This window comes from Rhagoletis zephyria, unplaced genomic scaffold (assembly GCF_001687245.7).
Source record: "Rhagoletis zephyria isolate East Lansing unplaced genomic scaffold, Rhagoletis_zephyria_1.1 Rzeph_scaffold_12817, whole genome shotgun sequence".
In the NCBI taxonomy this organism is placed as follows: Eukaryota; Metazoa; Arthropoda; class Insecta; order Diptera; family Tephritidae; genus Rhagoletis; species Rhagoletis zephyria.
This window is the reverse complement of record NW_016169890.1, coordinates 4,355-16,659: the sequence shown is the minus strand read 5'-3', so window position 1 is coordinate 16,659 and position 12,305 is coordinate 4,355. Positions and strand designations below refer to the sequence as shown.

Here is a 12,305-nt window from a genome sequence, read left to right as displayed (position 1 = left end):
TAGCGTATGTCAATTTCGTTTGAATACTTATGTCGAGAAAAAAATTTGGGTGTCAAATTTTTTTTTAAGCACCCACTAAAAATCGTTTAGTCACGTTGTTTGCTATAACTTTCTAATTTGAAATCTGATTTTTTATATCTTTATGTCGGCGAGAAGGTCTTGACTAGGACTTAAATTTGCCATTAAACAATTTTGGTTTAAAAAACCCTTTTGATTTATGCCTGCACTAATTTTGGAAATACTATCTCTAGATTTTTATTTTAAATTAGTAAAGGTATAATTCAAAGCGCCTTTTAATCCCGAAAATGTTTAATGGCCAATCATAATCCTGTTCGAGACCTTTTCGGCGACATAAAGATGTGTATCAAGCGTCCCTTTTGCAAGTGAATTTAAGAAAGAAAATTAAAAAAAAAAGGAACAACACAACCCAGTTTCTAATGAACCTAAAATTAGCCGAACAAACTTTTGGAAAATTCTGGTTACCAACAGAAAGGACCAGACGATTTTAGAGATTTCACAGATCTCAACAAGATTAGATCTCCGAAATACCCCTTGGTCGCGTAAAATCCGATCCGAGTCATTCCGTTATGAGTCATTCTGGTACTTAGAACCGGTTTCCGTGGGAACCACCTCCTCACATGCGCACTCTACCCGACTGGGATAACACCCGTCAACCTGTCGTCCGACCTCATCGAAACAACACGTTTCTTGAGCATACCGTTAATTGAGCTTGACGATAACGATTGAGGGACTATCCGACACTTGGCAGGGTCGAATAACCGCTACAACAACAACAACCAGCCGCTTTTATTAATATTTCTTTAAACAGTCTCTGGAGACGATGTAAAATTTAAAATAATTCTTTTAAAGAGTTTCTCAGGAAACGTGTTGTTTCTACGCAAAGAACATCAGAAAGATATACGTAACTTTTTTCGAGAAAAGACCGTTAATTTTAACGAACTGTCAGTTTTTAAGCTGTTTATGATAATTTTAATTTATTCACGTATCTTCCTGGTTGTCTTAATTGATTTTTAATTATTTAGGTATTTAGCACTATTGCCTTCATGCAATCAAATTTTGTGCAAATGTATACTAATTGTCCAACGATCACTTAAAAAACTAAACTAACGAAATTGTATTATTTCAATTAATTTACCAATTGACTGAGCAATAAGATCAAGATCATTACGTTGAGTGCGTTGAACGCTGTTTGCTACATATGTAACTATAATTGGTTCAAATTATACAAAGATACATATGTACGTATACAATGTACCGCATTTATTTATTGTTATTTATTATTTATTTATTTATTTTTTTTATTCTTCACGTTTCACCAATTTTGAATTATTTGTATTTAATTTTCACAAGCACATATTATTTTTTATTTGAAAAAAAAAAAATGTAATAATAATCACCCACCTTCAAATTTCAAAGGAACCCTAGAAAGAGGAAGTCACGCGCATAAAGAGCGCGGCACGCAAACTAAACCGCTGAGAAGCTATTAGCTGACTTTTATAGCGCACAAGCTTAAGCGCTGCATCGATCGATTGTGTACTATTTGGTCACATTAGTACTGGAATCATTGTCGTCGAAATGTACCAGCGCCAATGTTGTCAGAAAAAGAGTGTGAAATTCAACAAATTGAGATATTGAGCATGTCGACGCCAGCGTGAGTTCTCCTGATCATTGTCATGATTATTATTATTGCCAGCAAACAATTGTGAGATATCGAGAAGATAGAGAAGCCGATCGCTTGGCTGAACAAACTTGTATTGATCAATGAGGCGGCTTAAGGCCCGTTTACATACAACTTTGGCATTGCGTTGAAAGGCGATTGGCCGGCCGGTTCTGAACTAGGCTGTGCCTTTTTGGTCGTCGGGTACTAGTTGGACGCAGTGTATGAAGCTATAGACATGTCAAAACGCCGCACTCTGGACAACGACAGGATGCCCTATCATGTCGCCTGAGCACCACCTGCACAGCGAGGCCCACCGTAAAGGCTTACCGTAAAGGAGCATAACAAACAGTTTCTAGTGGGATGCCACAAGAGCGTTTTCGTTTTCAAAATACTGCGATTCAGGTTCCTAAAATATCTCGTCTTGGGACAGCCAATCTGGAATCTATTTAAAAGACCTGACTGGATTCAGTATAATACTACTGAGATTGTTTGCCGACATGAAGGAATCTCTCATGGATCCAATGCGTATCCGAGGAATCCGCCTTATATTTTATTGATTAAAAAATGCCACGGATTTTCTTTCTGGTGATCAACTTGAGATGGCTTAGCTAAAACCCGAATCTGTTGAAGCCTCTGAAGATAGGGGGATTTATCGAATATCGCCGCAATTAAAAAAGTATCTCCGAGTTGATACCCAGCTTCAGACAATTTAAACTCATCTTATCTACGTAACAATTTTTAATACTAAATTTTTTCTGAATATAGTTTAAAAAATTGTTTAAGCAATCAAATTTCTTTCAAATCAAAGTACTCCAAACTTAACGCCAAAATGCAGTTATTTAATTTCATTTGGTTATTCCAGAGCGAGCCGACCTTATGAAGAATCACATTCTATAAATAAAGGAAAATCAGTTATTAGCTCAAAAATATATATGTATATATTTTTAAAGAGACTTTGCACTTACTGTCTGATGTCGTCCAGCCAATGTGCACATTGTTCTTCTGATTCTCTTCTTCCAGCCAAATGCGTAGTGGTTCAAAATATTCAGCGATAGCTTTGCCGCTCATTGTACGTTCACCGTTGAAGGCCTCCAGTGCATCAGGCCATGGTTTCGAGGCGCCCAAGGAAAGCACGTTTCTGAGAATTAACAAAAAAAATATTTTACTTACGTCGTTGTACTAAAAATCCTGTAAAAAAAAAATAAAAATAAAGCTCACTTAAAAGCTTGACCCGCTTCGAAACTGCCATAGATGTCGCAGTTATCCAAAGCCAATTCTGGATTGGTGGGATCATATTGGCCAGCCTTGATGCAAGCGGATTTGTAGAATTGGAATTGAATGATGAACGAAACCAAATATCTGTAAAATGGAAGCTTTTTATAATTTCAGAAAGGCTTTGCGAAGAATAAGGGGCGAAAGCTACTCAGAGGTCAAGCTATAAATATGTACCTCAAGTACTCTACATCGGCGGACACGTGATATTTAGCTGGTGCATCGAAATCGTTCTCAGTGCGCACTACTGGTGGTTCGATGCCAGAGTACTCTTCGCGCAGCTTCCAGAAGGCGCAGTTCCAATCCTTTTTGTCCACTTCACCACGGAACAATGCCCAACGATATTTATCCATGGTGAATGCGAAGGGCAGAAAGACGATCTTATCCAGTGCCTATTAATAAAATATTTAGTTTGCATTTTCTTCCACAAAGAAACATCTATTTTACGTACAGTCAAGAACAATTGTTTAATGAGTGCCTCTTCATCGCGTTCATAGTTCTTCAGGAGACCAATTGATTCCAAATGTTTTGGTGTAGATACCGAGAGCGAGAGCACATCCCCGACAGCCTCGTGGAAGCCAGGATTAGCGCCAGTGCGATACACGAAGGGCAAATGCTGGTATTGCAAGTAGTATTGGATGTGTCCCAATTCGTGATGCGCCGTAAAGAGTTGGTTCATAGTCACACGTGTGCATTGCTTGATGCGCACATCATCTACCAAATAGAAGTCCCAAGCACTAGCATGGCAAATCAAATCACGACCATCGTCAGGCTTCACCAAGATACTCTTATCCCAGAAATCTCTGCAGAGTTGTATCGAGTCAGTATATATTTATGAGAAAAGGAATTGAAAGCACTTACTGTGGAACCTTAGTCAAGTTCAACGATTGGAAGAAATCATCGCCCATTTGAAACATTTTCAATGGCGTGTAGCCTTGTGCAACCATCTCATCGGTGACATCAATGAGCGGCTTGTCTGGGAAGGGTGAAATAATGTCGGCAATGCTCGACCACTGTTGGGCCCACATGTTGCCCAGCAAATGCATCGGAATGGGGCCCTTCTCAGACACAACGTCATTGCCATAAAACTGACGCAAACGATGACGTACATAACCATGCACTTGCTGATACAGTGGTCGCAATTCATCGAAAATTTCCTCAAGTTGCTGCTCAATGGTGTCATCCTCGTACTCATCCAACCACAGTTCAGCGCCAGATGTAAAATCTGTAGGAATAGAAGAAATAAAAAGAAAAAAAATCCTTAAAAGGAAAGCTGCACAACCATCAAACTATTGCACTCACTGTTAAGCTTAGCCGCTTTGGTATTCAGCTCAACATATTTCTCGTAGGGTTCACGCACCGCGGTGCCAGCCTTGTCGTAGAACTCGCGCCAGTAATATTTCAGCTCCTCTGGATCACGGCTGGTTGAAATAATGTCCTGAATTTCGGGATCGAGCGATAGATCGCATTTGGTGGCATTCTTGTAGTCACAAACGCGCACTCTAGCGAAGTTCGATTCCATAGTAGACATGACGCTCAAGTACTCAGCGTAATCGGCTTCGCTGAGCGCTGCGTACTCCAATTTCGTGAGCTTTTTGAATTGGCGGCGCAAGTTTTCCGATTTAAAAGTTTGCCAATTGAATTTCTGTAAATCGGTGGCCGCTTCCTTCATGAATTTGGCCACATCGGCAGCGACTTCGTTCTTCTGGCGCTCATTCTCATCATTGATATTGGATGCATAGGCCCATGAGGATTCCCTCTCGAGATAGTTGCGACGAGCGATCTCTTTGTTCAAATTCTCAATGTACTCTGTGGCGGTAATCTCTTCTTTTACGCTAGCGAGAGCGAATTGCAACTAAATAGGGGTTAAAGGTGGTTGAACGGTATTTTACAGAGAGTTGCCAAGGCGAATTAATATAAGTTAATAGCAGGAGTACAAAAACAAAAATCCAGTTGTATTTTGTTTTTGCTTTTCCGGCGTTAACTGTCAAAATCTGTAAAAAAATGTGTGTGGAAATGCAAACGTACTATTTCAATTTGACATATGAAGCCGTGAGCCGAACCATATACACCAAAATCAGCTGATCTAGTAACACCACTTTACATAAATTCGCTTTGGGAGTTGCATTTTTTAACTTACCGCCAGTGAGAGCAAAAACGTTATGATGAAAATTTTCATGTTGTGTAAATTTTTTGTTGAATTTTCCTAAGTTTAATTTTTTACTGAAGATTTTAGAAAGAAAAAAAATGGATTAGTTTTGCATGAAAAGGCTACACACATACATATGTAATAAAATTTGAAGAATTAAAAATTATCATGGTGAAATTACAAACAGGTAAAGTTTTAAAACAGCTTTCTCGCTTTATTTCCTTAATATTCTTGACATTCGGCTATCTTGTAGCATGATACAAAAATTTTAGAGTAAACCCGCTGAGAGGCAGCCTGAACATTTTTGAAGTTTGCTAAAGTTTTCAAATTTTCAGTTTCACAAATACATTCCCACTTTTAGTCTCAAATAGATGAAACTACATATTTAAAAAAAAAAATTTAATTTGCCATTTTTCCACAATTGTCACAGTTTCTTTTCTCAAAAACTGGACCTGCTGGAAACATTTTTAAATGCATTTTAAATCAGCATCAACAAAGCTAAAAGATGAGAACGGTCCCGTTTTTGAGATAAAATACGACCAAATTTTGTTGAACCGTGTAATCAGTATTATAAAAAATATATGTAGTAGTACCACGAATACAAATTTAATGTTTTATCCAAACGAGCATCAAACTCAATAAAATGTATATGCTCTGCACAGGATATAATACGTAATATTTTATCAAAATTTTTAATAAGGTTTACGTCAATTTNTAAAAAAAAAAAAATTTAATTTGCCATTTTTCCACAATTGTCACAGTTTCTTTTCTCAAAAACTGGACCTGCTGGAAACATTTTTAAATGCATTTTAAATCAGCATCAACAAAGCTAAAAGATGAGAACGGTCCCGTTTTTGAGATAAAATACGACCAAATTTTGTTGAACCGTGTAATCAGTATTATAAAAAATATATGTAGTAGTACCACGAATACAAATGAAATGTTTTATCCAAACGAGCATCAAACTCAATAAAATGTATATGCTCTGCACAGGATATAATACGTAATATTTTATCAAAATTTTTAATAAGGTTTACGTCAATTTTGTTAATTTCTGCAGAAATTTCACAATTTTCAAAAAAAAAAACGGCGGGCANAAAAAAACGGCGGGCAGTGTTTCCATCATTGGTGGTGCCATAACCTGTTTTAACACAATCAATTATTAATCCGGTTTTTAGTTTAAACTCGTGCTGTACTCTCTTTTTATTTTCATTAAAAATTTGTTTGTTACATTCTCCTGTTACTCTCCAGCATTTTAAAGGCAACCTGTACGATATATGCAAGATACACTCGAAGAACTTTATATGCGCATGTAAAGTAGAAAGGCCCCTGCAGTACGGGGGAGCGACTATAGGACTGCTGAATCGGTAGCTACGTGATAAACTCCGTCAATTACCGACCGACTACTTGCAGTGTATTTCATCGATTACTTTTACAAGGCAATGTCCTAGGCAGTAGTCACCATCGGCTCTCTCTGCACTACCGGGAGTTACTAAAGTAGTCCCTTGGGTGATTTATGGGCGTCCTCTGTCGTAGTTCTTCGCTATCTGGTTCGACTCTGCACTACCATGTGCACTGCCACGGTTTAATAGAGTAGCTACTTACCTAGGAGTCGGTGCAGTAGCGGTTCAAAAGTAGCGATTGACTCCAGCAGTACTGGAGGGGCCGTATTTAAAAAACTCTTCGTTGACGGGTTTTTCGCGAATATTTNGTCAATTTTGTTAATTTCTGCAGAAATTTCACAATTTTCAAAAAAAAAAACGGCGGGCAGTGTTTTCATCATTGGTGGTGCCATAACCTGTTTTAACACAATCAATTATTAATCCGGTTTTTAGTTTAAACTCGTGCTGTACTCTCTTTTTATTTTCATTAAAAATTTGTTTGTTACATTCTCCTGTTACTCTCCAGCATTTTAAAGGCAACCTGTACGATATATGCAAGATACACTCGAAGAACTTTATATGCGCATGTAAAGTAGAAAGGCCCCTGCAGTACGGGGGAGCGACTATAGGACTGCTGAATCGGTAGCTACGTGATAAACTCCGTCAATTACCGACCGACTACTTGCAGTGTATTTCATCGATTACTTTTACAAGGCAATGTCCTAGGCAGTAGTCACCATCGGCTCTCTCTGCACTACCGGGAGTTACTAAAGTAGTCCCTTGGGTGATTTATGGGCGTCCTCTGTCGTAGTTCTTCGCTATCTGGTTCGACTCTGCACTACCATGTGCACTGCCACGGTTTAATAGAGTAGCTACTTACCTAGGAGTCGGTGCAGTAGCGGTTCAAAAGTGTTCATTTCTGTTGGTTTTCCATGGCATAAATAACACGTTTGGCCGGCTGTATTACCAGTCAAAACATTAATTATAGCCCCGTCTATCATTGTCAACATCAACGCAAAGTTTTTTCTCACCAACAGTGGCTTGATAAGTTCGAAGTTCACCGATTTCCTTTTGCATGTTGTTTTCCAACTCTCGAACTAGCTGAGGGCATTCCTTCTTAAAGCATATTTTAATTGGGCGACAATACCGCGATGAGGAGCATTGGCTGTTTAACCAAACCTCTTTGCCACTGGTGTTATTTACAATGCGAAGTGAGAATGAGAAATTCGTCCGAATTGGGCTCCTCTGTAAACTTCTGCTTGTATTGGCTGTGACCGCTGCTGCCATCAAACCCCCATATGCACTCTAAGGTCAAGCCAATTTCCTCATTACATTTTTCCTTAAAAGTACTTAAATGTACCAAACTTGATACCGTTCGATTAACCAACTCCTGAAGTGGTACCTCAGCTGACGTTTCGGATACTGTGATCAGGTTTGGGAGCATTTCGTCTTTGCCTATTTTAAGAGCATAATAACTGGGAAAACAGTCTTTGTGAATTCTGTTTACCACTGATCGCAAAGTATTATACTTTTCCTTTGATAGGTTTAAATCGAAGAAAAGCCCTAAAGTGTCGTTTATGGAAAGACAGTCTACGTCTCCTTGGTGTACTGATTTTTCGATCTTTTTTGCAGCTTTAGTAAGTTCTTCCGGCGATTTTGATGAAACAAGATCGTGAACCCTTCTTCTTTTTGTTCTATTTGAAGCCATTTCATAAGGCACATACGGCCTTCCCACGTGTGCAGAAGTTATCTAAAAAATAACACGATCCAGGACTCAGTCAAGCCATTAAATAATTTACATGTAATATAATCAAAATGCAAATGCGTCACAAGGAATTCATTGTGTACCTCAATGGCTACTGGATTTTGCACAACAAACTCTGTCTGAAGCCAATCTGAATACTTCTTCTCAAAAATTGATCTATTCCGAGAACTTGCTGTCAACTTTTGCTTGAATGCTGCAACTAGTCGTCGAATTTTATCTTTTTTTACCTTCGTAGAGTCTCCAAAATTGTTTATTGCACATTCTTGATTGGTTCAATTGGAATTTTTTTCTTTCAGCCAAACTTTAAAAATATCACCAAATTTAACGAGAGGTGCCACTACAAAAAATGCAATATAAGACAAGCTCGCAGGTTTTCGCAGCTGAAATTTTTTAGACTTCACACACATACTTGCGTCCAAATTCCTGTATTACTATTTCAGCTCGCTTCTCAGGTCCTTTTTAAATCCTGATCTCTAAATATTCCGTTTTGAAATGTTTATAAATTGTAAATTAAGCGGAATTTTAATTCAAAATATCTCGGTTATGCAACAGGCAACACAAAAATCAAAGTACACTACCACAACATAGAAACACTTGTACAGTATCCACAAATACCATTTGACTAAATGGTTGTCAAGTTCCTAAAAAAGCCTACTTAAAAAAAATCACTCAAAATCAAATNTTAATTCAAAATATCTCGGTTATGCAACAGGCAACACAAAAATCAAAGTACACTACCACAACATAGAAACACTTGTACAGTATCCACAAATACCATTTGACTAAATGGTTGTCAAGTTCCTAAAAAAGCCTACTTAAAAAAAATCACTCAAAATCAAATTCTTGTATTTAAAATTTATTCATTTACATTGCATCCACTTTGAAGCCACCTTGTGGCAAAAAAATGCATTTTTTCCAAAAATTATTCTTGATCTAAGTAGGATAATAGGTAATAATTTTACAAACTAATTTTTTTTTTTAAATTAGCTAGTTTGGTTTTTTGACTTTTGGCCGCTGCCGTCCCATAGTGCGACGTAGCGTAGACGTCGGTTGACGCAGACACGATCTACCTTATGGGATTCGCGTGTTAACGACCACTCACCACCGTATGGCGGTGACGTTGCCGTTGCCCTGCAAAAATCGTTGGACCATGTAGCCTATTTGTGGTATATTGGAGTACTTACAAAAGTGTTCCTCTGTCATGCTGTAGCGGACCAACTCGTGTCTCTGCGCCAGCTTATTGTTTGTTATCCGATCACTGCTCGTGTTTTAACGAAATGTGATTGAAGTTGAGCATTTGAAAGCACATTTGCATGTCTGGCTGTAGCTGAACGTGTAGAGATGCTCGCTGTTAGTTCTTAGCTCCCAGCATTTTCGGGTTCGAATGCCGTCAGAGGCAACATGTAATTTTTAATTTTTGTCTTGTTTTTATTAATTTCGAAAAAGCATTTGAGAAGTGAAGAACAAAAGCGTGTACAAACGAAAAAATATAAACAATGCCATTGTTCATATGTTGGAGTAGTTTTGTGCTACTCTGATGTAATGCAGGGATGGAGTATATGGTCCTGCCCTAGGACATCGCAATGTTAATTGGACCATATTTTTTATATGAATTGTGGTTAATTTTGGAGTACTCCTTGGTCCTTAGGGAGTACTCTTTACACGCATGCATGGAGTAGTCGCGATTTTTGCAGGGTGCTTTTCTCTCTCCCTATCATCAGTAAAATTGATATGCTGCTACGTTCGTCAACCTACGTTTACGCTACGTCGTTGACTAACTGCGCTTTTAGGCAAGTTAGCATTTTGACGAGGTTGCCCAAGAATGATAGAAAATAATATTGTGCCCTCAACGTTCCGCTATCTTTTTTGGTCTGAATTTGACAGCCAGCTTCTGCGATGTGAAAAGCTGCTAAGTCCCAATCTGAAAATTTTACAGGAGAAGAAAAAAACTTCTTATAGCCATTTTCTTCAAGTATTTCGCAAAACTCTGAATACAAAAGCAAAGCAAAGAGGAATTCGATCTTTAATAAATGATTTTAGCCTTATCGAATTTTCGGACCTTCTTTTGGACTTTACAAATTTTCCTTTCATTGAATATAAACTAGAACACATAAAACAAGGACCTTTATCCTTTTTAAATAATGCATTTTTAATTTCTCTAGCCTCCTGCAACAAAATATGCATTTTCATAAAAAGTGGATTCAGCAACTTTTCACTCTAGCTTAGACTTGTTTTAGCATCAATTAAAAAAAATTAACAAAACTAATATTTTGGGATATATAATGTGCTTTTATTTATTTATTTTTTTGCTTTGGATATCCTTGACCACCCGTCCACTCCCTCTAAAATGGAATGAATTTTTTTTTATTGAAAACAACAAAAATTTTACCTACTAAATCGGGGATTCTCTATCTTTTGGTGGTATTATTGACTTCCGGTTTCGGCCGGCAGTGGGTTTTTTCTCAGAAATGCCGTTTTCAATCCGTAAATGACCTTCGTACTTCAACTCGTGCTGGATTCTAAAATGGACGAAAATTTTTTATTGAAATTGAATAATAATGAATTACCAAAACGAGGACGCTCTATTTTTTATTCATCTTACCGACTTCCGGTTTCGACCGGAAATAGGTTATACTGACCGGAAGTTCATTTTTCTAAATGGGATTACATATTTTTAACACTGATTCGGATTCTGCGCATAAAAATACATACCTTATGTCTGAAACTTTTTTTTCAGTTTGGACCGGAAGTGGGTTAAACAGACCGGAAGTCCACTTTTTATGTATGTTTTTAATACAGAATCAGATTCTGTGGACAAAAACACGCAAATTTTTTTTACCATTTTTGTCGGAAGCGTCTTTTTTCTCAGAAGCGCCGTCAGATCTTTGAGCTGTGTAATTCAGAGAGCGTTAAAAGGTGGTAGGGGATGCCAGACGTCTCTTTTTTATTGGGTGTTTTATATATGGGAACAGTCCAGTCCACAGTGGTATTGCAGACACCTGCGTTGCGAAAGGATTGTTTAGGAAGGCCGCCTCGAAAAAAGCAAGTGTGGGAAATAGCACTGCCTGCATAAGAACTACGCTTAAATAGATAGTGCGGTCTTACCACCTTTAGTCGGCATTTTTAATCAGCCCTGATTGGGACTATAGACTTATACATAATCCGAAACTTTGCTCTTGCCACACAGCGTATTTCGCTGCTTAAGACAACCACCCTAATTAGAATTACGCGGGTTAGACTAAACGTCAGCAGTGCGATTGTATTATTTTTACACTTATTAAAGGCATTCACTTAAACCGAAATAAATTAACTGGAAAATTTCGAAAGTTTTTTTACGCGCTGTAAAAATTTCTTTGAGTTTGTAAATTTTTCCAATTTAAATTAAAAATAACTGTATTGCTTTAGCTCTCCAACTTATTATTATATATAATAAAATTTAACCAATACCTAAAAGTTATAAAAATTTTAGTGGCAGTTTTTAAAGACATTTATCTTATTTTAAGCGTTGTCATTTATTTTCCATAACACAGTGATCACAGCATTTGATTTACGATTCACTTGTATGTATCACTTTCACACGACTCTCATAACTACCCTGCAGTATGGGGGAGTGACTACAGGATTGCTGAATCGGTAGCTACCTGATAATCACCGTCAATTACCGACCGACTACTTGCAGTGTACTTCATCGACTACTTTTACAAGGCAATGTCCTAGGCGGTAGTCACCATCGGCACTCTCTGCACTACCGGGAGTTACTAAAGTAGTCACTTGCGTGATTTATGGGCGCCCTCTGTCGTAGTTTTTCGCTATTCGCGAATGCGAATGTTAGGAATAACAATAGCTCTGATCCAGTACTCCATGAACTTACAGGATTTTACACGAACTTGCTGGAAGTTACAGGAAAAATGTTCCCGTACTCCAAAATCCTGTAAATGAGAGCGACTTTTGGAGAGTTGTGTAGAGAATGAAGTTGCAAGATTTTACCCGAACTTTTTCTTTTGGTAAAATCATGAAAATTGTCAAGCCATCACTGGTTGACGTTTTTACAGGAAA

General features: G+C 37.8%; 1 protein-coding gene across 1 annotated transcript; it reads right to left on the bottom strand.

The window, feature by feature from the left end:
* Nucleotides 1–2,406: 2,406 nt before the first annotated feature.
* Nucleotides 2,407–5,132, bottom strand: LOC108377844 (angiotensin-converting enzyme-like). The gene is made up of 8 exons (XM_017634138.1): nt 5,094–5,132; nt 4,256–4,808; nt 3,815–4,178; nt 3,405–3,756; nt 3,131–3,345; nt 2,900–3,040; nt 2,647–2,819; nt 2,407–2,572 (listed from the first exon to the last, which is right to left on the bottom strand). The coding sequence occupies exons 1-8, from the start codon at nt 5,130–5,132 to the stop codon at nt 2,556–2,558; spliced, it is 1,854 nt and encodes a 617-aa protein (XP_017489627.1). The 3' UTR covers nt 2,407–2,555.
* Between the last annotated feature and the right edge of the window lie 7,173 nt (nt 5,133–12,305).

Coding starts and splice junctions, on each gene's coding strand:
- LOC108377844 (XM_017634138.1), bottom strand. CDS start 5,132: ATGAAAATTTTCATCATAACGTTTTTGCTCTCACTGGCG. Junction 4,179..4,255: donor CAAAGCGGCTAAGCTTAACA/GTGAGTGCAATA, acceptor CTATTCCTACAG/ATTTTACATCTGGCGCTGAA. Junction 2,820..2,899: donor GAAGCGGGTCAAGCTTTTAA/GTGAGCTTTATT, acceptor GTTAATTCTCAG/AAACGTGCTTTCCTTGGGCG.